Source organism: Phocoena sinus, chromosome 3, assembly GCF_008692025.1.
Source record: "Phocoena sinus isolate mPhoSin1 chromosome 3, mPhoSin1.pri, whole genome shotgun sequence".
NCBI lineage: Eukaryota > Metazoa > Chordata > Mammalia > Artiodactyla > Phocoenidae > Phocoena > Phocoena sinus.
The window spans coordinates 13,127,792-13,152,506 of NC_045765.1; the positions used below are offsets into that span (position 1 = coordinate 13,127,792).

Sequence of the window (24,715 nt, forward strand, 5' to 3'; positions counted from 1 at the left end):
GGCCCTGGTGGGCGATCGAGTGGCGGTGGAGGACGTTCCCCGCGGCCGGAGCCATGGAGATGCCGCTGCCGCCCGATGGTGAGGCCCAGCCCGGGTTCGGGGGCCGTTTCTCTCTCCCCGGAATCCCTTGTTGACCCGCCCCGCCTTTCGAGGTCCCCGGGCCTAGGAGGGGGCGGGGCTCGGCCTCCCGGGTTCGCCTGTGGCCTCTCCCGCGGATCCCCGCATTCCCGGAGCGCTTCTGGCCCCTATCGGGACCCGTACAAGGGCGGCTGCTCCTGGGCCCACCCCTAGGGACCCCGGCCCCGCGGACGCGGGCCGGGAAGCCAGGGCCCCCGGATTTGGGCGGTCCTCGCTGACGCTCCGCGTGGCCTTTTCTCCGTCTTCCAGACCAGGAACTCCGAAATGTCATCGACAAGCTGGCCCAGTTCGTGGCCCGGAACGGTCCCGAGTTTGAAAAGATGACTATGGAGAAGCAGAAGGATAACCCGAAATTCTCGTTTCTGTTCGGAGGCGAGTTCTACAGTTACTACAAGTGCAAGTTGGCTCTAGAGCAGCAGCAGCGTGAGTCCTCTCCAGCTCTCAGGCCGCCCCCTCGAACGAATCCTTTCTCTGGTTCCAATTTGGGGCTCTGCCACAAAACGCCTTCTTTTGGGTCGCATGCTATTTCTCTGTGAAAATGAGTTGGTTCGTCCTTCACGATTCCTTCGGCTGTTCCCACAGCCCTGCGGCTGCAGGGTCCGAGTGTCATGGAGATCGAGGTTATCGATTCTCCTTCTGGGCTCCGGATCAGGGATTTCTGTTGTTTTGCAAACATGATGACTGAGATCAGCGAGTAGAGTGACTGCTTCAGTGTTTTCCAGGGAGGAAGTGATAGAAGCCGGACTGGGTGGGACCCTCCTGGCAGGTACCGTCCAGCCCCCTTTGCGGGCGCTCTGTCGGTCCAGCAAGGTTTTTGTGCATTTCAGATGGGTGCAGTCCAGATCAAAACTAATTGTCCTGTGGGCTTTAGTTCTTTGCAGCTGTTTATGTTCACTGGTTTGGGCTTCAAGGTTGCGGCTTGAAATTAAGGGAATTTAAGATGAGGTCAGTTGTCCTGGCTGGTCTTTGAATAACAGATAAATAGTCCTTGAGTTCACATCTGTATTGTTCAGTAGCAAACCCCTAGCTTCTAGATAACGTTGTGTTTCAGATTGCCAAGTAGGTGGACATTGAAAGGTGAATGCTCCCTGGACTCCAAGCTCCCTGAGGCCAACCAGACCTTGTTTGGGTCAGTGTTGTGCCCAATAGGTAGCAGGTAGTAGGTGATCGATAGTTTGTAAGACAGCAAAGGTACAGTGGCTTGAACAAGCACAGTGTGTTTTGAGAGCCGGGAGAGGAATCATAAGAGGCCTAGCATGGCTGGAGTGTAGATGTGTGTAGATGGGGGAGGGGGTTGATCTGGAGTGGGAAAGTTTCCGGGGGAAATTTTGGGTTTTCTTCCTTAATCCAGGGGTTCTTCTGGTGCCTGTTTAAGGTTTGAGATGAGGGTGGGGAAGATTTCAGGTTGTCTAGGCAAAATGTACCCATTTATGTGTTTCTGGAGCAGCCGTTCCTTAGCCCCAGCACGTCAACTTTAAAACCTCTGCTGTAGGCAGTGGGCAGCCACAAGGGAGGTTGAAACAAGGGAGAGGTGATTCGGGTTTGTGTGGCCTGCGTGGAGAACAGGCTGGAGGGAGCGTGAGTGGAGGCTGGGATGGCAGTTGGTGGTAAAGTCTGAATTGAGTCGGCGAGTTGAGTAAAGGGAGTGGGCTTGGGGACAGGTGGGGTTAAGGGGTAGAATCTGTGAACTGAAGCGCCAGTTGGATATTGATGCCGTTGGCATAACTGGGCAGGGGAGGATGGTGTTTGGGTTCGAGTGACCATGAGGTGAGAGCTGCTTCCCCTGCTAGGGGAGCCCACTCCCACCCTGAAAGTCAGAATTCGGGGGCTGCTTGGGACTTGGTGCCATAATCGGGGGAAGTTGGGGTGTTTCTAGCAGGGGAAGATCGGGACTCAGGAAATGCTTTCTGCAGGTAAGAATATCTCCGTTGCCATTAAAGTCCATGTCAGAGTTAGACACATGGAAACTGAGGAGCCAGGAGTGTTGGGATGGAAGCACGAGCCTTAGGAGGGGCTGGGAGGAGGGGGGCAAAAGCTCAGGGTGCCTGAAGCCCAGAGAAGGAGGGATTCTTGGAGCGGCCAGAAGTGAGGGTGCACAGCAGGGAGGGCTGGCTTACCAAGGACTTAGGAATTCTGGAAGCTTTGGGGAAGCTGTAGAAGGGTTTCAGAACTGTGTTCTGGAGCAGGGCTAGCCACTCTGTAGCCAGCCCTTCACCCTGGTGGTTTGAGAAGATTGAGTCCTGGGACCGCTTTAGGTTGGCGCCTCACAGACTCTGGTGAAGGACTGTTTTTTGTTTTTTTCTGATCTGTTGCAAAAAGTACAGTTTGGCAAAGTACAATAAAAATGTGCACGATGATGGGAGTTCCCTGGCGGTCCAGTGGTTAGGACTTTGCGCTTTCACTGCCAGGGCCCAGGTTCAGTCCCTGCTCGGGGTGCTAAGATCCCGAAAGTCACGTGGCACGACCAAGAAAAGAAAAAAATGGGGAAAAAAACATGCATCAATGAAACATCAAATTGCTGTAAAAGTGCCAAAACACTCCCTCGCCATTTCTGTGCTTGTCTAGTCTTGGCATCACCTGGGGCTGGCCCTTGAACCACACTTTGAGCAGCAGCACTACAGCCGCGGAGTAGAGAAGGAGAGGGGAGGCAGGACTGGATGCAGGGAAACCAGTTCCCGGGTTGATGCAGGTGACAGCAGAGTCATGGCAGTGATGGCGGGACACAGATAGATTGGCATGTGATCTAGGAGGGTGACTTGACTGTACGGGGCAGCTTGTTAGTGTAAAGTGCAAGGGAGAGAAAGGTGCATGAACCTTCTCACTTCTGCCTCGGGTACGTGGCGTAGCTGTGCCAGCCACGGATCAGAAGGGGAGCTTTGGAGGGGGTGGAACGCAGGGTGAGAGGGAACCCGTGCCTGTTTGAGGTGCCTGTGGAAAGCAGTGGCTATTTGGTCTGTAATTAGACCCAAAGCTTGAGGAATCCAGGATGGCGATGATAGATTTAGGGGTCATAGAGTGCACTTTGTAACTGCAGCCACAGGAAGATGTCATGTTCCCCTGGGGGCTTGCTCAGAGGAGGGGGCTTAATTCTCAGACCGGGCATCTCAGTATGTGAGGGTCGGATAGAGGAAGAAGGGGCCAAGGGGATGGCCACACTGGCCACGTGAGACAAGGAGCTGAGACGGGGCCATCAGGCTGAGTGGGGATGACCGCAGTGGCTTTGGGGGGGGGGGGTGGGGGGGCGGAGCCAGACCTCCGTGGGTTGAGATAAAGGGGAGATGAAGAATTGAAGATGAATCTTGGCTGTAAAATTGTTGAGAGCGGGGCATGGATGAAGAGGGAGCTTTTGAAGATCAAAGACTTGGGTGTGTTTAGATGTTGCTGGGGCAGAGTCAGTAAAGAGAGAAAATGAAGGAAGGAGAGCGAGAGGACACATTTCCTGAAGCAGCGTCTCTGGGAGGGTAGGATCCAGAGCGCAAGTCAGGGGGTGGGGGTGGTCCCATAAGGTGCCTTTGGTGAAGGCCTGCCTCAGACCTAAGCAGTGGTGGGCCCTGGATGACACCCTGCACCCCACCGTCCTTTTATGGCTTTGTCCAAAGGCTGGGCCCCCTTAGAGTGGGACTCAGAAGGGCTCCAGCAGAGCGTGGTCACGCTCAGACCAGCCGAGGCCCAAATGCAGAGGGGGAGGCCATCTTGTCCAGGGACCCTTCCCCCAAGTCCTCCCCTCCCGTCTCATCTGGCGAGGTTTGGGGCCTGCACCTGCCCAATGCAGTCTCCTGCTAGCGGGATAGGGCGTCCCACGTCGCCTCAATATGGATTGACCCTTGAATGCAGAGGAGTAGAGTCAGTGGAAGGAAGGCAAAGGGTGGGGTGTAGGGAGGCCACAGCATGTGTCGGGTGCTGCCGTGCTCCTGCCGTAGGGCTGCAGGTGCGTGGGTTTGCTGGTCGCCATCCAGAGGTCCAGTGGCTTTGCTGTCTTGAAAGGGGAGAGTAGACTGGGGGACAGCAGGTGTTAGAAATAGCTGCCGAGGTTGCTGGGGGTTGAGAGACTCCCTCGGGGAGGGGCTGTTTCTTCAGGCCCGGGCAAGGTGTGGAGAAGGTGGAGGGGGTGGGCTCAGGCTTCCTCTGGGCCGAAGGACAGTGGGCAAGGCTGGACGGTGTTGGCTAGCGAGTGGTGAGATGACGGTCTCAAAGGTCTCCGAGGAGAGGACGAGCAGGAAGGCAGAAGGGGTCCAGGGCTAGGCCCCATGATACAGGGCACGCATGGCAGTGGCACCTCGCAGGGGTCCTCTTCTGGGTGGTGAGTATAGGGAGGGGAGCCCCCGGGGCTCAGAGCTGCCCAAGAGGCGGCCTAGGGGATACCTGGACCCCAGCCACCTCCTCACAGGGGCCACCTCTCCTCCTCTCCTGCCAGTCATCTGCAAGCAGCAGGCCCCAGAGCTGGAAGCGGCCACGGCCCTGCCACCCCTGCCACAGCCCCCGCTGGCCCCCGCGGCACCCATCCCGCCAGCCCAGGGCACCCCATCCATGGACGAGCTCATCCAGCAGAGCCAGTGGAACCTGCAGCAGCAGGAGCAGCACCTGCTGGCCCTCAGACAGGTATGGGCCGGCTCCTCCCCTCCCCCGCCCCTCTGGACCTGAGGTGGGCACCCAGAGTTCACCCTCTGTGCCTCAGTTTTTGTATCTGTACATTGACACTAATACTCGGTGTCAGTGCTGAGGACGGGGATGTCCCGTTGTCCGGGGCTCGGCGCCTGACAGTCATTATCCCTCCAGTGCTGCCACCACCCATGTTGTGTTTAGCTTGACCCCGGTGCTGGACACGGAGGTTGCTTCTCATCCAGTGAGGTCACTGCACGAGCTTTGATATCCACACACCCGTTGTGCTGGAGCAGATGTGACAAGTGAGACTGCACATTGGAAATTGTGTGACAGAGAATCCAGGTGGCCTCTGGTGCCACCGGCACCAGCTCCTGCTAGTTAGATCACCCCAAGCTGTTGTGGGGAAGGACCCTTTTGTCCCAATCCATCACAGTCTGGTACTTTGGCCAAATACAATAGGATAAGTTGCCAGAAACATAAGATGGATGAGAAGATATCTGAAACGCCAGCCCCAATTTTAGTACTGGAGTCAAGACGTAAGTTACGGTTGTATTTTTGAAAACAAAACGCTCCAGAATGCTTACCCTCAGTTTCCATACGGAGCTCGTCACAGACTGGGCAGTCTGGCTTCAGCCAGCCTTGGGCTGAGTGCCTGTCCCCCCAGCAGCACCGGGTCTCAGCCGTATCTCAGTTTGCCAACCTAACGGGCAGAAGTCTGGCGTCATGTTTAATTTCGGACTCCCTGGTTGCTGGTGAGGTTGTTCTGCTTTTATTTGACTGGTGACTATTTATATTTGTCCTCGCCATACCGTGTTCACACCCGTCGCTCATTTTTCTTTCTTTTTTTGGTGAATTGATGTGCAGAGGTTCCTTGTTCCTCTGGGTCTTAATCTTTCTGTCTGTCATCTCCGGGGAGACATTGTATCTCCCTGTATCTTGTCTGGCTTTATCCTCTGCCTGCTCTGCCTGTTACAGCCGTGACTTACAGATGCGTGTCTCAGGCTTTGGGCGTGAGTGTTGGGGGCAGGGCACTGATGGGCCAGCCTGGCTGGGCCTGGGCCAAGGTCCCTCCTCACACAGTCTCGGTCCCACTTGGCCTTCTAGGAGCAGGTGACAGCAGCCGTGGCCCACGCGGTGGAACAGCAGATGCAGAAGCTCCTGGAGGAGACCCAGCTGGACATGAACGAGTTTGACAACCTGTTGCAGCCCATCATCGACACCTGCACCAAAGATGCCATCTCGGTGAGGGTGGGGTGGGGCTGGGGGCGTGCTCCCAGAACCTGGTGCTCCTGACTAGGTGGGAGCTCCTGCAGCCAGTCTGGGCCAGGGCTGCTCTAGGGGCACCCCGTCTCCACATCCCCTTCCCGCATGAGCACTTCCGTGGGCTCCCCCACCAAGAAAGGTGGAAGGCAGGCAGAGGCTATCCGACATTCCTAGGCGTCTGTACACACTTTGGCGTGGGGAAGGCCAGCCCCACTCACCCACCACCCTGGCTGTTTCAGGCTGGGAAGAACTGGATGTTCAGCAACGCCAAGTCCCCACCTCACTGCGAGCTGATGGCGGGCCACCTCCGGAACCGCATCACGGCCGACGGGGCACACTTCGAGCTGCGGCTGCACCTCATCTACTTGATCAATGATGTGCTGCACCACTGGTGAGGGCCCTGCCAGCTCCGCCTTCCCTCCTGCTCCTTCTCCCTCTCCCGGCCGACGCTCTGCGCTCCGGAGCCTGGCCTGTCCCGGGACTGGGAACCACTCTTCCGAAGACCCAGGGGGAGGGTTGGTCTGAGCCACAAGCCCTCCATCGGGAGGACAGCCACCCGCACCCCCCACCACCTCAGCCGCTACCCCAGACTCCTCGCCCCACCTGGGGCCACTGTCCCCTCACTCCTTGCTCTCAGGGCAGTTTCTGGGTGTTTTTTAGTGTCTCTGTCAGCTGCCAGCTCCCTTTCACTGACCTACGCACACCCCAGTCACCTGACTCTGCTCTGCTTCAGGAACCTTCCCATAGGGTCCCCCTGGCTAACCCTCTACCCCCCACCCTCACCCCCCAGCCCTCCTAAGGCCAGGCCAGTGTTTACTTCCACATGGCCTCTTCGGTGCCTTTTGACAAAGGTTAAGTTGAGAAACCAGATGCCTAGGCCAGAGACAGGGGAAAGCTCACGGTGCTAGTAAGGCTAGCCTGTAGCTGTGAAGACTGGCTGCCACATTTGTCTTTGAACTTGGCTAGCTGGGGGACAGCTCCTGTGAGGGCAGCAGACTCAGACCCAGGTCTTGCCCCTTCTGCCCACGTGCAGCTGGGCCCTGCCCCTCCCCGCTTCATGTGCCATGTGGGCGGTTCCGGTGTCACTCCGCGCTCCCTACATCACTTTCCCCTATTTCTCTGCCATTGGGAAATAAGTAGCTGTTCGGAACCTTGTCTGCCTCCTGCTCCGCCAGCCGCTCCGCTGACTCAGGGCAGATCTGCGGAGACAGCCCTGTTTCTGGCACTTCTCCAGCCACCCGCTTCCTGAGCCTCACTGTCTGGAAGCCCAGTGCGGCTCGCCCCGTCCTCCTGCCTGGGCTGCCCTCCCTCCCCCAACCTGGCTTCCCGGCCCCGGGCACTTGCTGCTCTCTCTGAGCTCCCTCTGGTGAGCTCGCCTCTGAGAGGGGTTCTAGCTGCCCACCTTCTTCCCCGGGCTCTGCCACCTCATTGTACAGCTGCGGGCCCTCCACACTCATTTATGCGGCGTGCCCCCTGAGAGGCCGCCTCACGCTGTCAGGCCTCAGGCTCCTAGGCATCTGGCAGCCCGCACACTCCCTCTGCCTCGTGGAAGGTGGGGTCCCAGCCCAGGTTTCCTCGTGCCTAGGGGGTGCCAAGTGAGGCTGCATGGACAAGGCCCTGTACCCACAGCAACCCCAGCTCAGCCTTTGTGGGCAGCTGGGGCTCTCACAGGCCTGCGTCTGTCCATCCTCATGCCACCCTGGGAGAGAAGGGTTATCTTACTGATAAGGGGACCAGGGTGAGAGGCCTTGCTCTGAAAGTCCCCAGGCTGTGTTCTTTCCCTCCTCCCACTGCCGTCCATCCATCTTGTGGGGAGCCCAGCCCTTGTCCCAGCCGGGTTGGGGGCCCGTGTCCCAAGAAGGCAGAGGGTGCTGTGGCTGGAGCCGCGATGGTAACGGGCGCGTGGCCGGGTCCCGCCCCAGGGCCCTGACGCGCGGAAGGTCTCTCCCTCACAGCCAGCGCAAGCAGGCCCGGGAGCTGCTGGCCGCCCTGCAGAAGGTCGTGGTGCCCATCTACTGTACCAGCTTCTTGGCCGTGGAGGAGGACAAGCAGCAGAAGATTGCCCGGGTACAAGGGGCAGCCGGCGGGGGGCGGGGGGGGGGGGCAGGAGATGAGGAGGGGCTCGGGGGGTGGCACTCGTTTTCCCCCTGACATGGCCTTTCCCTCCTCCCCAACATCCAGCTCCTGCAGCTCTGGGAGAAGAACGGCTACTTTGACGACTCCATCATCCAGCAGTTACAGAGCCCGGCCCTGGGGCTCGGCCAGTACCAGGTGTGTGCTGCTCCCTGAAGTTGGGGGCTGGGCACCACCAGTAGGGTGGTGACCTCAGAGTCCTGGTGGCATTTTCCCAGCTGAACTCCCCGGCGTGACCCTGGGATGGTGGTGAGTGGTGGGAGGCAGAGTCTGAGGAGCAGCTTCGGGGGCCCTCACCCCGTCCACAACAGCCAGTGAGCCCTCCCAGGCGAGCCCGCCAGACTTTTCCTGGTACACTTGTGACCAGGTTACCTGCTTTAGGCTCTGCTCTCAGGGGTGCCTTTGGCCCATTTGCTCTGGTCCTCCAGGTGTGATGGGAGCATGAGGAAACCCTGGCATAGTCTAGGCTGCCACAGTCATCGTGTTGTGCACGGTGTCCCGTGTGCACATCTGCTTCTCTCTGAGGGGGCATCTGCTCAGAGGTCGGGGTCGCAGAGCAGGGAGAGGAGGGCCGGATCTCCTTGGTCACCTCTCCTGTGGTGCTGGCGTTGCTACCCCATCTACAGCTGCTTGGGTGAAATGCACAGTTCACACCCCCTTTTCCCAGGCCGGAAGGTGTCTTCCTGCACAGGTCTGGTTGAATGTGAGAAGCTATATGTTGACCGTTTCCTCTGTGATGCTCCTGACTGCCACCCTCCCTACAGGGGAGAAGCTTTCATGCTCAGAAAGGCAAATGAGGAAAGTACATTTCAGACTTTTTCTAAGTTTTACTCCCTTTTTTTAATTGATAAATAAAAATGGGCTCATACCAAATAAAAATGGGCTCATACCACCATACCACAGTGATATTCACTGCTTTTCTCCTATTGAGTTGGCGGTAGCCGCTCATGGTTATTGAGTCACCCAAGTTCCTTTCACTGCATTTTCCCCGAGTCCTCAGAGGTAGGTCCCGTTATTGTCCAATTTTACAGGTGAGGAAGTTGAGGCTCCGGGGAGGTTGTGACTTGCTCAAAGCCATACAGTGAGTAAGAAGTACCGCCTGTGAGCATGTCCTAGGACGTCTGTCAGTGGTGGGATTTTAATGTCTGCGTGGCACTCCAGGGCACGGCTGTCCTTGCTTATTCCCATTGTTAGGGAATTCTAAACTGCCCAGCACCAAAAGTCACCAAGTCCGGCTAAATTGAGATGCTCTGTGGTTGTCAAGCTCAAGTTGATTGTTTTACGTGACAATCGCCTGCTTGCCCTGGGTCCCTGGGCCTTGCTGCCCGCAGCATCACCCCAACCTTCTGAGTGCTCCCCAGGCATTTGTCCCCGTGCTGCTCCAGAGGGTCTCGGACCTTGAGTCCCATGTCCTGAGTGCCGGCTGCCCTGCTCTCCATCAGGCAACCCTCATCAATGAGTACTCCTCGGTGGTCCAGCCGGTGCAGCTGGCCTTCCAGCAGCAGATCCAGACCCTCAAGACACAGCACGAGGAGTTTGTCAACAGCCTGGCCCAGCAGCAGCAGCAGCAGCAGCAGCCGCAGCCGCAGATCCAGATGCCGCAAATGGAAGCTGAAGTCAAGGCCACGCCGCCGCCGCCTGCGCCGCCCCCCGCCCCCACGCCTGCCCCGGCCATCCCGCCAACCACCCAGCCTGGTACGTGGCTCCCTCAGCACCTGCCCCCAGGAGGCAGCCTCCAGAAAGCAGTCTCCTCCCCCAGGAAGAGGTCTGGTTCTCTAGTCTCAGGCCCAATCCGAGGAGCAGATTCTAATCTATTTACAAGCACCAGGCAGGTGATTTCACAGGTAAGTGTAACCATGCCCTTACAACTGAGACAGTTCTCCTGTACAAACCATCCCAGAGAATGGAGAGGAAAGCTCTCTAAGTCATTTTTCGAGGCTAGGATAACTGATACCAGATGGACGTGGACAGGGAAAGAAAGAAAAATGTAACCTAGTGTCACTTCTGAGCAAAGATGAAGAAACAGTAAATACTGGGTTGGCCAAAAGGTTCGTTCGGTTTTTTCCATAAGATGGCTCTAATAGCACTTAGTTGTCTTTAACTTCATTCAAAACAATTCTGTTAGATTGTATGTGACAGCTGTCATATCAGCGTGCATTTTAAAAAAGACATCAAAATTGGTGAATTTTTGTGTAGCCCGTTTAATACTGCAGATAGAAAAAAAAAAAAGCAGCATTTTCGACATATTACAGTTTATCATTTCAAGAAAGGTAAAAACACAACCGAAATGCAAAAAAAGATTTCTGCAGTGTATAGAGAAGGTGCTGTGACTGATTAAAACGTGTCAAAGGTGGTTTGCGAAATTTCGTGCTGGAGATACCTCACTGGACGGTGCTCCACCATCGGGTAGACCAGTTGAAGTTGATAAAGATCAGATTAAGACATTAATTGAGAACAGTCAACGTTATACCACGCGGGAGATAGCCAGCATACTCAGAATATCCAAATCAAGCGTTGAAGATCATTTGCACCAACTTGGTTATGTTCATCGCTTTGATGTTTGGGTTCCACATAACTTAAGTGAAAAAACCTTCTTGACCGTATTTTCGCATGCAATTCTCTACTTAAACATAATGAAAACGTTCTGTTTTTAAAACATGTGATGGGCGATGAAAAGTGTGGAAAGGAAGAGATTGTGGGGCAAGTGAAATGAACCACCACCAACCACACCAAAGGCCGGTCTTCATTCAAAGAAGGTGACGTTGTGTATATGGTGGGATTGGAAGGGAGTCCTCTATTATGAGCTTCTTCGGAAAACCAAAGGATTAATTCCAACAAGTACTGCTCCCAGTTAGACCAAATGAAAGCAGCACTCGACGAAAAGCGTCCAGAGTTAGTCAACAGAAAATGCATGATCTTCCATCAGGATAACACAAGACTGCATGCTTCTTTGATGACTAGCCAAAAACTGTTATAGCTTGGCTGGGAAGTTCTGATTCATCCGCTGTATTCACCAAACATTGCACCTTCGGATTTCCATTTATTTTGGTCTTTACAAAATGCTCTTAATGGAAAAATTTTCAATTCCTTGGAACACTGTAAAAGGCACCTGGAACAGTCCTTTGCTCAAAAAGATAAAAAGTTTTGGGAAGATGGAATTATGAAGTTGCCTGAAAAATGGCAGGAGGTAGTGGAACAAAAGGGTGAATACATTGTTCAGTAAAGTTGTTGGGGCTTCCCTAGTGGCGTATTGGTCGAGAGTCTGCCTGCCAATGCAGGGGACACGGGTTCGAGCCCTGGTCTGGGAGGATCCCACATGCTGCGGAGCAGCTGGGCCCGTGAGCCACAACTACTGAGCCTGCGCGTCTGGAGCCTGTGCTCCGCAAGAGGAGAGGCCGCGACAGTGAGAGGCCCGCGCACCGCGATGAAGAGTGGCCCCTGCTCGCCACAACTACAGAAAGCCCTCGCACAGAAACGAAGACCCAACACCGCCAAAAATAATTAATTAATAATTAAAAAAAAATAAAGTTCTTGGTGAAAATGAAAAACGTGTCTTTTATTTTTACTTAAAAACTGAAGGCATTTCTTGGCCAACCCAGTGAAGTCTTAGCAGGTGAAATCTAGCAAAGTATTTAAAAGATATGTCATGACCAAATAGGCTATGTCTCAGGAATATATAAGGATGGTTTAATACCAGAAAATCTAACAGATCAGATGGGAAGAAATCTTTCAACTAGATGCAAAAAGGGTACTTATTAAAGTGATAACGGGGGCTTCCCTGGTGGCGCAGTGGTTAAGAATCCACCTGCCAATGCAGGGCACACGGGTTAGAACCCTGGTCTGGGAAGATCCCATGTGCCGCGTAGCAACTAAGCCCGTGCGCCACAACTACTACTGAGCCTGCACTCTAGAGCCTTCAAGCCACAACTGCTGAACCCGTGTGCCACAACTGCTGAACCCGTGTGCCACAACTACTGAAGCCCGTGCGCCTAGAGCCCATGCTCCGCAACAAGAGAAGCCACCGCAATGAGAAGCCCGTGCACCGCAACGAAGAGTAGCCCCTGCTCGCTGCAACTAGAGAAAGCCTGCACGCAGCAACAAAGACCCAACGCGGCCAAAAATCGAATAAAAATTTTAATTGATAAAAATTCTTGAGCAAAGTAAAATCAATATGGCTTATCGATCAATAAGTAGGATACTTATTGTAAAGCGTTCAAAGGAGTGAGGGGTGTTTCCTGGCCAAGGTCAGGCCTCTCTTCGTGTTGCCTTCCCGGAGGCAATGGCAGTTTTCAGTGGGGTCAAGAAGCAAGGGTTTATTGGGCAGTAAGCCCAGCCTGGGTTGGCCCTGGGTGCTTGCTGAAGATCATTTCGGTTGGGGCCTCCTGCTGCCACCTTCTCTGAGTGCTTTTTTGCCTGGTTCTAGATGACAACAAGCCTCCTATCCAGATACCCGGCTCTTCCGAGTACGACGCCTCAGGAGGGGTCCAGGACCCAGCTGCCACCGGCCCCCGGGGCCCTGGGCCCCATGACCAGATCCCACCTAACAAGCCCCCGTGGTTTGACCAGCCTCACCCCGTTGCTCCTTGGGGCCAACAGCAGGTATCTCTCAGAACTTGTTGCAGGGTCAGGTGGGGCACACTTGGGTTCAACTGGACGGCAGGCAGGTGGATGATGGCTGCTATGCGGGTTGATGGGCTTTTAGGGCTCCCTGGGCAACGAGGTTCTGCAGCAGGGCCTGGGGTTTGGGGGGGTGACAAGAAGGTGATAGTCTCCCTGAAGTATGGGGACTGAGCTGGGAAGAAAGTTGGGCCTTTACATCCTTCCCGGGAGGTTTGGTTTTCTGGGCTCCTCTGTAACACAGGTCCCCATTTTCCTGTGAATGCTGAGAAGTTCCACACCATGAAGTACAGCAAGGCGATTTGTTTCCTTCCCTTTTTAACTCATTTGACCAGCAGTGTCAACATCTCATCACCCTAGAAAGAACATGGTGCTTTCGTAAGGAAAGGAAAGGTCAGAAATACCAGGCTAGCAGCATTTTGTGGGACTGGGATGCTGGTCCATTCTTCCCTCCCTCCAGGTTCCTTGGAGTCAGAAACTTCTAGGCCAGGGCAGGGGTCATCCTCATTCAGCATAACATGACTGGAAAACACCCCGCAGCTTGCTCTCTGGCCACTGGACCTGGTTAGAGCAATCCGGTCTAGCTCTGGGTGTCCACTTGCCTCTCGACCAGGCATGGTGGGCGTGGCCCTCCTGGTTGACCCTGTGTGGAGGGGGTGTGAGGGAGACAGTTCTGGGCTGGCAAGTGCAGTGTCATGGCTGTGAGTCCCCCCAGCCCACCCTCAGCTTCCGGACAAGAGATTTAACATCACAAAAGACGAGGCATCCCCACAAAGACAGCTCCCGCCTCTGGGTGCCTGCTGTGAGCCCTGCAGTTTTGGGTGCCCTCTCATGCGGGGGCACTTCCCCCCTTCGTTGGTGTGGAAACAGATGCCCCTAGTGTCTCCCGGCTCAGTCTTTTTGGGGACTGGCAGGTTAGGCTCACAACAGTGGGGCTCCCCCACTGAAGGCCAGCAGTGCACCCACAGTCCACAATAGGAAACCACAGACTGGGCTGCCCACGTGGTGTCTTACATATTGAAATAGCTGCCATATTGAAAATCTGCCTTCTTGGCTTCTCTTGAAAACCTGAGCGTGTGGCGGCCGGGGCCGGCCTCCCTGTGCTTGTGGTCAGTGGAGCCACCCAGCCCTGACCCTAGAGGTGGCCCTCTGGGCAGCCTCACCCAGGCACAGGCCACCCTGGCCCTGAGTTTGGGTCGCAGTCCTGGCTCTTTTAAGTCTTCAAAGCAGCAGCTGGGCAAGCTCCAGGGCTTATGGTCTTCAACTTACAGAAAGCCATTTCCTGGTAACACAGCAGACTCTGAGATAAGGGTGTGAGAGGGCAGGTGACCCCAGGAGGCAGCGTAGGGAAGAGAAGTGACAGGGAAGGGAGAACAGGCAGGGATGGGGTGTCGTCAGGGCGGGCTCTGCCGTGGGCCCTGCGGCTCAGCCTCTGTGCCCTGGGAGTGGTGGGGCCGCACCCCTGCACTGTCCCACTGAGGGGCTCATGGGCTGTTGTTCATCCCCCAGCTTCTGTCAGGCATGGGGTCAGGGGGTGCTCCCCAGCCCAGATGCAGGTACAGCACTTGAGAATCTGGGCCTGGGGGACGGGCGGGCACCACAGCATCCTCTGCACGCGTCAGAGTGAAGGTGGCAGCGCCCAGCCAGGCTGTAGGCCTGCAGCTCCGGGGGGTGCTGGGCTTGGGGCCGGGCCACCTCCACCGCCGGAGACTGAGGTCAGCAGGTGTCTGCTGGGTGCCCCGCGTGCCCAGTGCAGGCTGGGTCTCACGTCTGCTCTTTGCCTTGCAGCCTCCTGAGCAGCCCCCCTACCCACACCACCAGGGCGGGCCGCCCCACTGCCCGCCCTGGAACAACAGCCACGAGGGAATGTGGGGCGAGCAGCGTGGGGACCCTGGCTGGAATGGCCAGCGCGATGCCCCCTGGAACAGTCAGCCCGACCCCAACTGGAACAACCAGTTCGAGGGCCCCTGGAACAGCCAGCACGAGCAGCCACCCTGGGGCGGGGGCCAGCGTGAGCCGCCCTTCCGCATGCAGCGGCCGCCACACTTCCGCGGGCCCTTCCCGCCCCACCAGCAGCACCCGCAGTTCAGCCAGCCGCCACACCCACACAACTTCAACCGCTTCCCGCCCCGCTTCATGCAGGACGACTTCCCCCCTCGGCACCCCTTCGAGCGGCCGCCCTACCCTCACCGCTTTGACTACCCTCAGGGGGACTTCCAAGCCGGTGAGTGCAAGGTCGCCCTCGGGGGCACTGTCCTCGGGCCAGGGATCACGTCCCTCTCCTGCCCTGTGATCCTGAGAAGGTCAGATCACTCGCCGGCAGGGCCTGGAAGAGGCGCCTGACGGACCGGCCTTCTGAGCGGGCTGGTGGCACTGCTGGCGGTCCTGCCGTGTGGCCTGGTGTGCCCTGAGCCAGGGTGACAGGAGGAGGGCCAGAGGAGTCCAGCTCGGTCCCTCAGGAAGGGACAACCTGCAGCCACACCGGCAACCCTGTTGTGGGCACCGCCAGGCACCAGGCCAGCTGTTGAGGTGTGAGGCCCTGTATCTCGCAAAAGAGGAAGGACGATGGGGTTCTGAAAGGAAAAGGAACTCCCTAGTCCCCACGGTGGACAGACAGGTAGTGAGCGAGCCACTGAGTCCAGGCCCGGCAGCCCTTGTGCCATTCCCTGCTCCTCGTCTTGCTGTTTTCATCAGGTGTTCTGTTTTCTTTTTGAAGAATCTTTAGTTTTCTCGATCTTGTGTTTACTAAAAAATTTCATTTCAACTCTCCTACTCTTCAGTCTTTATCCTCAAATCCATTCTTGACTGTAAATTGAGCTTGGAGACCAGTAGCAGGTTTCTTGCTTGTGTGAGTGTCTTGGGGCTGCTGCAACGAAGTCCCGTGGACTGGGTGCCTCCAACAACAGGGAATTCTTCTCTGACGCTTAGTTCTGGAGGCTGGAGGTCCGAGATCAAGGTGTCAGCGGGGTTGGTTTCTACTGAGGCCTCTCCCCGTGGCTTGTAGACGGCTGTCCTCTCCCTGTGTCTTCCCGTGGTCTTCTCTGTGTCTGTCTCTTAATCTCCTTTTCTTAGAAAGACATCAGTCAGTACTGGATCAGGGCCCACTCATAGGACCTCATCTAAAGTAGTCATCTCATTACAGGCTCCATTCCCAAATGCAGTCACGTTCTGAGGTACTGGGGGTGAATTTGCAGGGGACACGGTTTGGCTTATAACATGGCTGTTTGAAGGTTATGTGATTTCCCTCGTGGTTCCTTCTTTCACCCGTGAGGTCTGTCAGGCGCTGCTGTGGGTGCAGGACAGGCCACTCTGAGCCCCGGCTCCTCCCCCGTTGCTGTGTGGCCCTGAGCAGTGAATGAAGCAGCCGGAGGGTTGGTGCCGGGCAGGGCTGTCCAGGAAGTGGGTGTGGGCGTCCTTGCCCCACTCTGAGCCCCTTTCCACTGGCGCTTTTTACCCTGGAGATCTCGACCGGGCTGTTGGCGTTGCCCAGCTCTCGACTTTGCGGCAGGCCTGAGTCAAGTCTCTGTTTTGCAGAGATGGGACCCCCTCACCACCATCCTGGCCACCGCATGCCTCACCCTGGGATCAACGAGCACCCGCCTTGGGGTGGGCCCCAGCACCCTGACTTCGGCCCTCCTCCCCACGGCTTCAACGGGCAGCCCCCTCATATGCGGCGACAGGGCCCTCCCCACATCAACCACGACGACCCCAGCCTGGTCCCCAACGTGCCCTACTTCGATCTCCCTGCCGGGCTGATGGCCCCCCTTGTGAAGGTAATGTTGTGGAGTTGAATGCCAAGCTTAGCCTTGAATGCTCGGTCTCCACGTGGGAAGTTCACAGGTGGAACCCATTTCCCGATTGGCTACAAAACACTGCTTCCCAGGGCCCCTGCCCCTCTCATTTCCCGCACCCCAGCGAGCCTGACAAGTAGTCAGAGAGGATGTGCCTGAGCCAGCAGCACCGCCTCGCGTGCTCACATGTGGCTGCGAGCAAGGCCCGTGTCCCCCTCTGCTTCCTCCGAGCCTCCCTCCTGGGGCTGCAAGTTTGGTAGCTGCTCAGAGTGGGCTGGGCTGGGCTGGGCGTGAGGTGCAGGTCCTCTTGGTCCTGGCCTTTGGAAGCCACCTTGCCCAGGGGCTGATGACAGGGATTTCTCAGAAAAGGGGTGGTCTCCAGCTGAGCAAGGTGAGCAAGGCAGGAGAGGGGGTCAGAAGGGAGCTGGGGCTGGGGCTCAGGGCGCTCTGAGGGTCATGCTGGCTGTACTGGTCACTGCCACTCCCCGGCCCCTCTGAGACATTAGCATACTGGAAGCTGAGACAGGTCACGCTGGGGCAGCAAGGGGAGGCAGAGGGGCCTGCGGGGCTGCCCTCGGGGTAGGAGCTGGAGCAGAGAAAGGGGCACATAGCAGGGCCCCTGGGGTAGGCGCCTGGGCACAGGGTGGTGGTTGGCAGGGGAGGGTGTCTGGGATCCACGGCGTGTCAGTGAATTAACAGGGGTCTTTCCTTCACCTGAGCTTGGAGGCCACGTCTCCTCTGCATTTCTGTAGAGAGAATTCTGTAGCTTCTATCGACTTCCATGAAGCCCTCAACCACCCCATTTAGGAATTGAAGTACTGGTGTGGCCAAACCCTCCAGGAGGGTGGGGTTTCCCAGGAAGGGCCGGATGAGGCACTCTGATGCACAAGGCAACTGTGTCCTGCCCCCGGCTCTCTGGCTCCCCGACTCCCCCAGCCCCCGCAGTTCCCTGGATGGGCTCCAGCAGGGAGCAGTGACGGCTGTGTTCTCTGCTGCAGCTGGAAGACCACGAGTACAAGCCTTTGGATCCTAAAGACATCCGCCTCCCACCCCCCATGCCACCCAGTGAGAGGCTGCTGGCGGCTGTGGAGGCCTTTTACAGCCCTCCCTCACACGACAGACCCAGGAACAGGTACGGGGCTTCGGGAGACCAGGCGCTGGGGCTGGTGATGGGAGGGGAGGCCCCTGTCCCCTCTCCTGGCCCGTCTTCCTCAGTTTGCTTCACAAGAAAGACTCCGGACTGTCGCACCTTCCACCCAGGGCGGTGTGAGGCCCAGGTGAGAAAGTGTGGTTAGGAGATGCCGTTTCTCCCCCAGCTTGCGTGATGTGTGCCATAAATAAAAGGCTTTTACCACGTTAGAGACATCAGAACAAGAGTTTACCTCGGGATCCCCTCCTCCAGCGGCCTCCTCGCTTCAGTTAAAATCGTCTTCTGCCCTGTTTGGGGCCACGGGCCTACCCACCTACAAATCAAGAGTTCCTCGTCCCCAGTTACAGTAACCCTGAGACCCTCTTCAACTATTTGGAGAAAGCCCAGCGTGGAAAGGCGTGGGAGCCACGAAGCGCTGGGAGTGCAGTCCAGCCTCTCCACCTCCCAGCGGGCGGCCTGGCCCCTGGGCCTGGTCGCTCCTCTGAGAAAGGGCAGCCCTGTGGCAATGACCACCCGAGTGCTTTCTGTGCTGGGCCTTGCTCAGCATCCTGAGTGAAAGAGGGAAGGCCTGTCGGGTAGGGCTTATTATTCCTGGTGACTTTTTCACAAGTTCCCTGTGGGAGGGAGGCTTGCGTTCATACAGGGGACGCCCATGTCTTACAGTGAAGGCTGGGAGCAGAACGGCCTCTATGAGTTCTTCCGAGCGAAAATGCGGGCCCGGCGGAGGAAAGGCCAGGAGAAGAGAAATAGGTAAGAGCGCACACGCCCACCCCGCCACCTGTGTGGAGGTCAGGTCTCCGCAGTGCATCTCGTCCTAGGTCAGCTGGGAGCAAGCCCTGCCTTTGCCTGTGGCACGCTGTGGTGTCGTGCCCGGCGCAGGCAAAGGGGGGTCAGCTCTGGCCTCTGCCTGGGTTGTGGGCCTGGCACCCTACGATAAAGGTGCTGTGAGCCACCAGGAGCTGTTTCCCACAAGGCCGAAGTTAAAACACCAGTACGAGAGAGAGGCTTGCCATTGTATTCAACCCTGATGTGAAAGGGCGTGTCTGCACCTGGACTGGGCACATCGGGGGTCTTTTAGAGTTGGGGGTTGGGGCGGGCTGGGCGCAGTCCATGGAGGGGCTCCGGCTCACCAGGTCTGTCCCCGCAGCGGACCCTCGAGGTCTCGGAGCAGATCCAAAAGCCGAGGGCGCTCCTCCTCCCGCTCCAACTCGAGGTCCTCCAAGTCTTCCGGCTCCTATTCAAGGTCAAGGTCTCGTTCCTGCTCCCGTTCCTACTCCCGCTCCAGATCCAGGTAGGCAGGGCACCGCCTCTCGGGATGCAAGGCCTGAGGCTCCTCAGCAGCTGCGCTGACCCGCCTCCTCTCCCCTGGCCCCGCAGGAGCCGCAGCCGATCACGCTCCTCACAAAGCCGCTCCCGGACCCGCTCTCGCTCTCGGTCCAAGTCCTATTCCCCGGGAAGGAGACGTCGGTCGCGGTCGAGGAGCCCCACCCCGCCGTAAGATTTCTGTCTTAACTGTCAGAATGACCTCTGGTAGCGCTGGAACCCTCTGATGCTTTGCTGTGAATGTTGAAACGTGTTGTTAGAAGACGCGCTGGCGGTGGCCCGCGCCAAGGCAGCACCTCGGGGCCCCCAAGCACTAGCACCGTTGACAGTGGCACCTCACAGTGGCACCTCATCTCACACCTCGCTGTTACCTCTGCAGTCACGTTGTAAAGCCTGAGGCAGTGGCTGCGCTATTTTCTAACCGTTTTACGGGTCCGGTGTGGCCTGGCTGTGCCGCTGAGTGTGAGGCAGGGGCCGCCGTCTTAGGGAACCCCCTTATCTGCCGGCGAAGAGGATAAAGAAGAAAGCTAGACACGAAATGTGTGTGTGTGTGTGTCCATCTCACGCTGGTGACCCTACGTATAAGCTACACGCTGTAATATTCTAAGTTTTCATTCCAATAAATGTATCAGCTCTTTTTTAAAAGACGTAACCTGTCTTAATTTTAGTTCCTCGGCTGGTCTGGGTTCTAATTCAGCACCTCCTATACCTGACTCCAGGCTCGGGGAAGAGAACAAAGGACATCAGATGCTGGTGAAAATGGGTAAGGTTCCTGGGAAGACAGAACAATCCGCTCTGGGCATTCAGGGTTGGGGGCTGATGAAGTCAGAGGAAGCTCCAACTCATGACCAACTTCTGAGCCTGCAGGGTTTTTACTGAGCGTCCTTTCTTACTACCCTTAGTTTCCCACTTATAAACTGCACGTCTGCATGTCGTTCAACTCTCCAAACGCATTTCCATTTAACTTCATGTCAAGGTAAATGCACCACAATTTCAGCTTCCTCTGTGGGTCGTAACCACTCATCCCTCTCTTCTTCAGGCTGGAGTGGATCTGGCGGCCTCGGCGTGAAAGAGCAAGGAATCCAGGACCCCATCAAGGGGGGGGACGTCCGGGATAAGTGGGACCAGTACAAGGGCGTGGGTGTGGCCCTGGACGACCCCTACGAGAACTACCGCAGGAACAAGAGCTATTCCTTCATCGCCCGCATGAAGGCCAGGGACGAGTGCAAGTAGGCGCGGCGTGGGCAGGGAGCCACGCCAGTGGCTGGCCACCGGCAGTGAGGACTGTTGGACCCTTCTTGGCTTACTGGCAGTGGAAGATGGTAGGGACAGCTCGGTTCTCACACTGTCTCCATCTGTGGGGAGCAACAGAAGAGAAGGAAGACTTCGGCAGGCCTTGTGACGAGTGCCACGCTTGATGGCGCAGAAGGCCCAGGCCCCACCTGCAAACCAGCTCTAACGTAGCAGCAAGAGTCACGAGGAGATGCCCAGCCAACTCGACAATGAGCTTATTTCCCTGGACAGTGAAGCGAGAAACATAAGGCCCCTGGATAAGAATTCTTGTCATCTGCAGGAACGGCTGTCTCACATCTCCCCTCAGCCTGAGCCTCTAAAACCAGTGGGAGTGCATGGAGGAGGGGCCCTGAGGGCACACGCCAGCCCAGCCCAAGGGGCGGCCCTCCCACTCCCCCATCAGTTGTGTTGTGAGAAGGCTCAGGCCAGGCGCTGGTACTGCTCACTCTAAAAATGGAAAAACAAAACCTTTTTGATTTGCAAAGTTAAACAGGGTTTTCATTTTTACTCCAAATGGTTTAGTTTTAGAAAAAAGTACTGATCTAGGTTGATACCCAGTGAGATCATTGGAAACCTGATTCCTGAGACATACTAGCCCTTAGTTACTTAAGCTGTTTAAGTTGAGGTGGGTTTTTTTGTTTTGTTTTTTGTTTTTGTTTTTGTTTGAACATTAGCCATTTGCTGTTCCCTGCAGAAACAAAAGGTTCTGAGGAAACTTATCTGAGGCATCTCCAGGTCACATAATGATGACGCCCTTGGAGAATATGTACCCTTAGTGTCTCTACTTGTGCTTTTCACGGAGAGGAACCCGCACACCAGCACTCACGTGCAACGGCCCATTCACATCCAGAGTGTGGAGAGCGACCACCGGCCCTGCTTCCTGCTCTGTCACTTCCTTTGCCTGCCCCAAGCCGCCCCCAAAGGGAGGTGAGGCTGGAGGGAGCCGCCTCTGCCGGGAGCTGCTGAGCAACCGCCTGGGATCGGCTGCACTCAGCGTCCGCAGGCCGCTTGGTGCGGTGCCATTTATTTGTACAGAAACATTTTTGAAAAATTCTTTTCAATGAGATGCAAAATTTTCTCCAACTTTTCCACCTGATGTGATAAAATATTTGATTTTGTTCTAGATTTCCTGTAGCTGTGAATTGTTCAAACGTGTCTGATTCAGGATAAAATGTAAACGTGTTGTTAACAATTTCTTGTGGATTTTACTGTTTTGCCTTCAAATAAAGACTTTTTTTTTAAAGACCTTTTTCCTCTGTGCAGTTAAGTCAAGAAGCGTGCTCAGGCTGAGGAGGGAGGAGGTGCGTCCTGAGTGCAGACTTTGTCTGAATTGTGGAGTCGGGTCAGAAGCTCTGCCCTGGTGTCTCCTGGGAGTCCCCGGCGTGGACGCCTGGTCCTGTTTCCTCGTGGCTCCAGACAGGCTGGCATCCTCTGTCCTGCCACGAGTGGTGACAGCTCCACCTGGGGTTCCATTTCCACTGGCCTGTGGTACGTCCTCTCAGGTGCCATGCACACTGAGGAAATGGGGGCTCGGAGGGCTCAACTACTCAGCTAGAAAAGGCTGCAGCTGGGATTCCTCGCAGGTGAGTCCTGGGTGCCACCTGCCCCCACCACTGGGAATGTCCCCTGGGAACTAAGGTGTGAGCGTCACGGCTGGTTTACGGGACCAGCTCCTTAGACCCGTGAGTCTGTCTCACCTCCCGGCGTTCACAGCTCCTTCTTCACCTCCTCCAGGGCCTCCTCCATGGTCAGCGGGGTGGGCTTGTGTTGCCTGATGTACTGTGGGGCAGAGGACACACAGGGAAGCCATCACTACTGCTGCCTCAGTCTACTGAGGCTCTGGGTCCTGGAGATGGTGCCTATCCCCAGGGGCTAACAGAAAAAATGAAGGGATGCCAGGTGGCAATGGAAACAGAAGAGGAGAGGTGAACCCAGGCAGCCTCCGGGCAGGTACCCTGCACGGGGTGAGCCCTGACTGAGCCTGGAAGGGAAAAGGGACCGTGGTGAGGGGCAGGGCTACCCGGGGTGCCCTCAGAGGACACAGGTTGGGGAGAAGGACTTGGGTGCCACTCTCAGGGTGTGGGCCTGGAGCAGAGAGCAGGCAGCCACACGTGGGCTGCAGGCAGGTGACGTAGTCAGATCCAGTCAGATCCAGCCTGCATCCAATCAACTGATGCACATCCAACAGAGGAACAAGTTAAAAGGACCCCACTGGGGAGCAATCAGCCCAGTCCAGAATGTGGGAAACCGTCAGATAACCTATTTTCTTTTTTTCTTGGCCACACCGTGCGGCATGTGGGATCTTTGTTCCCCAACCAGGGATCGAACCCACACCCCCTGCACTGGAAGCACAGAGTCTTAACCACTGGACCGCCAGGGAAGTCCCAGGACAACCCGTTTTCTTCCAACCAGTAAACTGCAAGGAAACAAAAGAGATGGGGGAGGGGCGAAGACCTCTAGAGCAGTGGTTCTCAAAGTGGGTCCCCAATGGGCCCATGGGAGAAACGCCCACTGCTAGGCCCACCCTGCTGCCAACACAACCCCAGTGGTCAGGCCCTCAGGGGTCTGACGCTGCTCAGGGCTGAGAACCACTGCTCTAGATTAAGACATCAAATGATCTTTTTTTTTTTTGCGGTACACGGGCCTCTCACTGTTGTGGCCTCTCCCGTTGCAGGGCACAGGCTCCGGACACGCAGGCTCAGCGGCCATGGCTCACGGGCCCAGCCGCTCCGCGGCATGTGGGACCTTCCCAGACCGGGGCACGAACCCGCATCCCCTGCATTGGCAGGTGGACTCTCAACCACTGCGCCACCAGGGAAGCCCCAAATGATCTTGATGTACCACTTTGGACACTGATGAAATAAACAGGAGAAAAAGGTACAACTTTTATGAGATGAGTGGAAATCTGAACACTGGATATCTAATGATATCAAGAAAACTTAGGGCTTCCCTGGTGGCGCAGTGGTTTAAGAGTCCGCCTGCCAATGCAGGGGACACGGGTTCGAGCCCTGGTCCAGGAAGATCCCACATGCTGCGGAGCAACTAAGCCTGTGTGCCACAACTACTGAGACTGCACTCTAGAGCCCACGAGCCACAACTACTGAAGCCCGCGCGCCTAGAGCCCATGCTCTGCAACAGGAGAAGCCACCTAATTAGAAGCCTGCACACCACTATGAAGAGTAGCCCCTGCTCGCCGCAACTAGAGAAAAGCCGACACACAGCAAGAAAGACCCAACGCAGCCAAACAAAAAAAAAAATGCTGCAGGAATTCCCTGGCTGTCCGGTGGTTAGGACTCTGCACTTTCACTGCCAAGGGCACGGGTTTGATCCCTAGTCAGGAAACTAAGATCCCACAAGCAAAACCAAAAAAAAAAGTTAATTTGGTTTTGGTATACTGGCATTGTGACTATTTTTTTAAAGTCTTTATTTTTAAGAAATATATACTGAAATATTTGTAGATAAAATGATAAAAATCACCATGCAGAACAACTCATATAGTATGATGCCATTTCTGTAAAGAAATATATATATCATGTTATTATATATAAATACTATACCTCTTCTATATATTTTATACATAGTATAAAATATGTAAGATAAAATATTGTACATGTACATCACAGTTTATACTTTACATAGGAAAAATCTAAAGACTATATATCAAGTTGGTAATAGTTATCTCTGAAATTATGGAGAACTTTAGAGGCTACATATCTCCAACAAAATTTTTATACAATATTTTTTGTAATCAGACAAAAAAATAAATTTTGGAGGGAAAAATAGAGGTGAGTGTGACATCCCTTGAGCTTAGCCCTTGGGACTGAGGAGAGGGGCCCTGCCTGTGGTGGCCCACGGGAATGGTAGGTAGAGGGACAGGACCCTCACCGAGGAGGTCACCTTTGGTCCGAGGTCACACAGAGCCTGGGCTGCGGCTGGCTCTCAGTGCCCCTGCCCCGCACCAGCCCTGGTCATGGCCAAAGAGAGAACAGGACTCCTTCCACGAGGACTGAAGGTGAAGGTGGCGGGGCCCCCAGCGTCCCCGCCACCCCGGGCTGAGCGTGGGAAGCCGCCTGCCCTCTCTTTCCCGGGAAGGGTCAGCTGCACCATGGTCACCTCTTTGGTTTCCTCCAGGGTGTGGTAATGGAATGAGTCCCGGTCCAGGGAGCGCAGGAGGGATGCATGCAGGTGCCGGCTGGCCTCGATGAACTGCTGTGTCAGGCTCAGTTGCTGCTTCAGCACATCGTTGAGCGCGAACACGGCCGGGCTGTACGCTGTCAGGGCTGCACCGGGTTCCGTGTCAGTCGGCAGCCCCCGGGGCCCCGTCCCCCTGGCCAGACCCGCTCCCCGCAAGGGCCCTGCAGCCCCCAACCGTGGACTGTGTCGGGATGCTCTCTGCAGGTGCTGC

General features: G+C 56.1%; 2 protein-coding genes across 8 annotated transcripts in view; one reads left to right on the plus strand and one right to left on the minus strand.

The window, feature by feature from the left end:
- On the plus strand, positions 1 to 21,555 carry CHERP (calcium homeostasis endoplasmic reticulum protein). Of its 2 annotated transcripts, none has more exons than XM_032625897.1 (17): positions 1 to 78; positions 388 to 561; positions 4,553 to 4,737; positions 5,845 to 5,982; positions 6,243 to 6,394; positions 7,926 to 8,070; positions 8,185 to 8,274; positions 9,579 to 9,831; positions 12,560 to 12,735; positions 14,542 to 14,977; positions 16,288 to 16,526; positions 17,543 to 17,676; positions 18,358 to 18,444; positions 18,842 to 18,985; positions 19,072 to 19,188; positions 19,686 to 19,780; positions 20,057 to 21,555. In XM_032625897.1, exons 1-17 carry the CDS (start codon positions 54 to 56, stop codon positions 20,248 to 20,250), a joined length of 2,784 nt encoding a protein of 927 aa, XP_032481788.1. In that variant the 5' UTR covers positions 1 to 53; the 3' UTR covers positions 20,251 to 21,555. The 2 variants fall into 2 exon arrangements, with proteins under 2 accessions (XP_032481788.1, XP_032481789.1); XM_032625898.1 differs by having other exon boundaries at positions 7,959 to 8,070; positions 20,057 to 21,550.
- The window catches only part of C3H19orf44 (chromosome 3 C19orf44 homolog), a 31,398-nt gene continuing 19,621 nt past the window's right edge, over positions 12,939 to 24,715 (minus strand). Inside the window, exons 7-9 of one of the 6 annotated variants that reach the window (XM_032625903.1) lie at positions 24,424 to 24,590; positions 22,008 to 22,089; positions 12,939 to 13,109 (exon numbers count right to left, since the gene is read on the minus strand). In XM_032625903.1, the coding sequence (XP_032481794.1) occupies positions 22,018 to 22,089; positions 24,424 to 24,590 (239 nt within the window). In that variant the 3' untranslated portion in view covers positions 12,939 to 13,109; positions 22,008 to 22,017. Of the gene's footprint in view, positions 13,110 to 19,116; positions 19,252 to 20,240; positions 20,373 to 20,975; positions 22,090 to 23,726; positions 24,591 to 24,715 lie in introns of those variants that run through there. The other 5 variants (XM_032625902.1, XM_032625901.1, XM_032625904.1 and 2 more) reach the window with 5 other exon arrangements.

What these genes read in the sequence shown, in the direction of transcription:
- CHERP (XM_032625897.1), top strand. Translation starts at nt 54, where the DNA reads ATGGAGATGCCGCTGCCGCCCGATG. An exon ending in CTCCTTGGGGCCAACAGCAG is followed by an intron (nt 12,736 to 14,541) that starts GTATCTCTCAGA and finishes TTTGCCTTGCAG; the next exon opens with CCTCCTGAGCAGCCCCCCTA. An exon ending in TCAGATGCTGGTGAAAATGG is followed by an intron (nt 19,781 to 20,056) that starts GTAAGGTTCCTG and finishes TCTCTTCTTCAG; the next exon opens with GCTGGAGTGGATCTGGCGGC.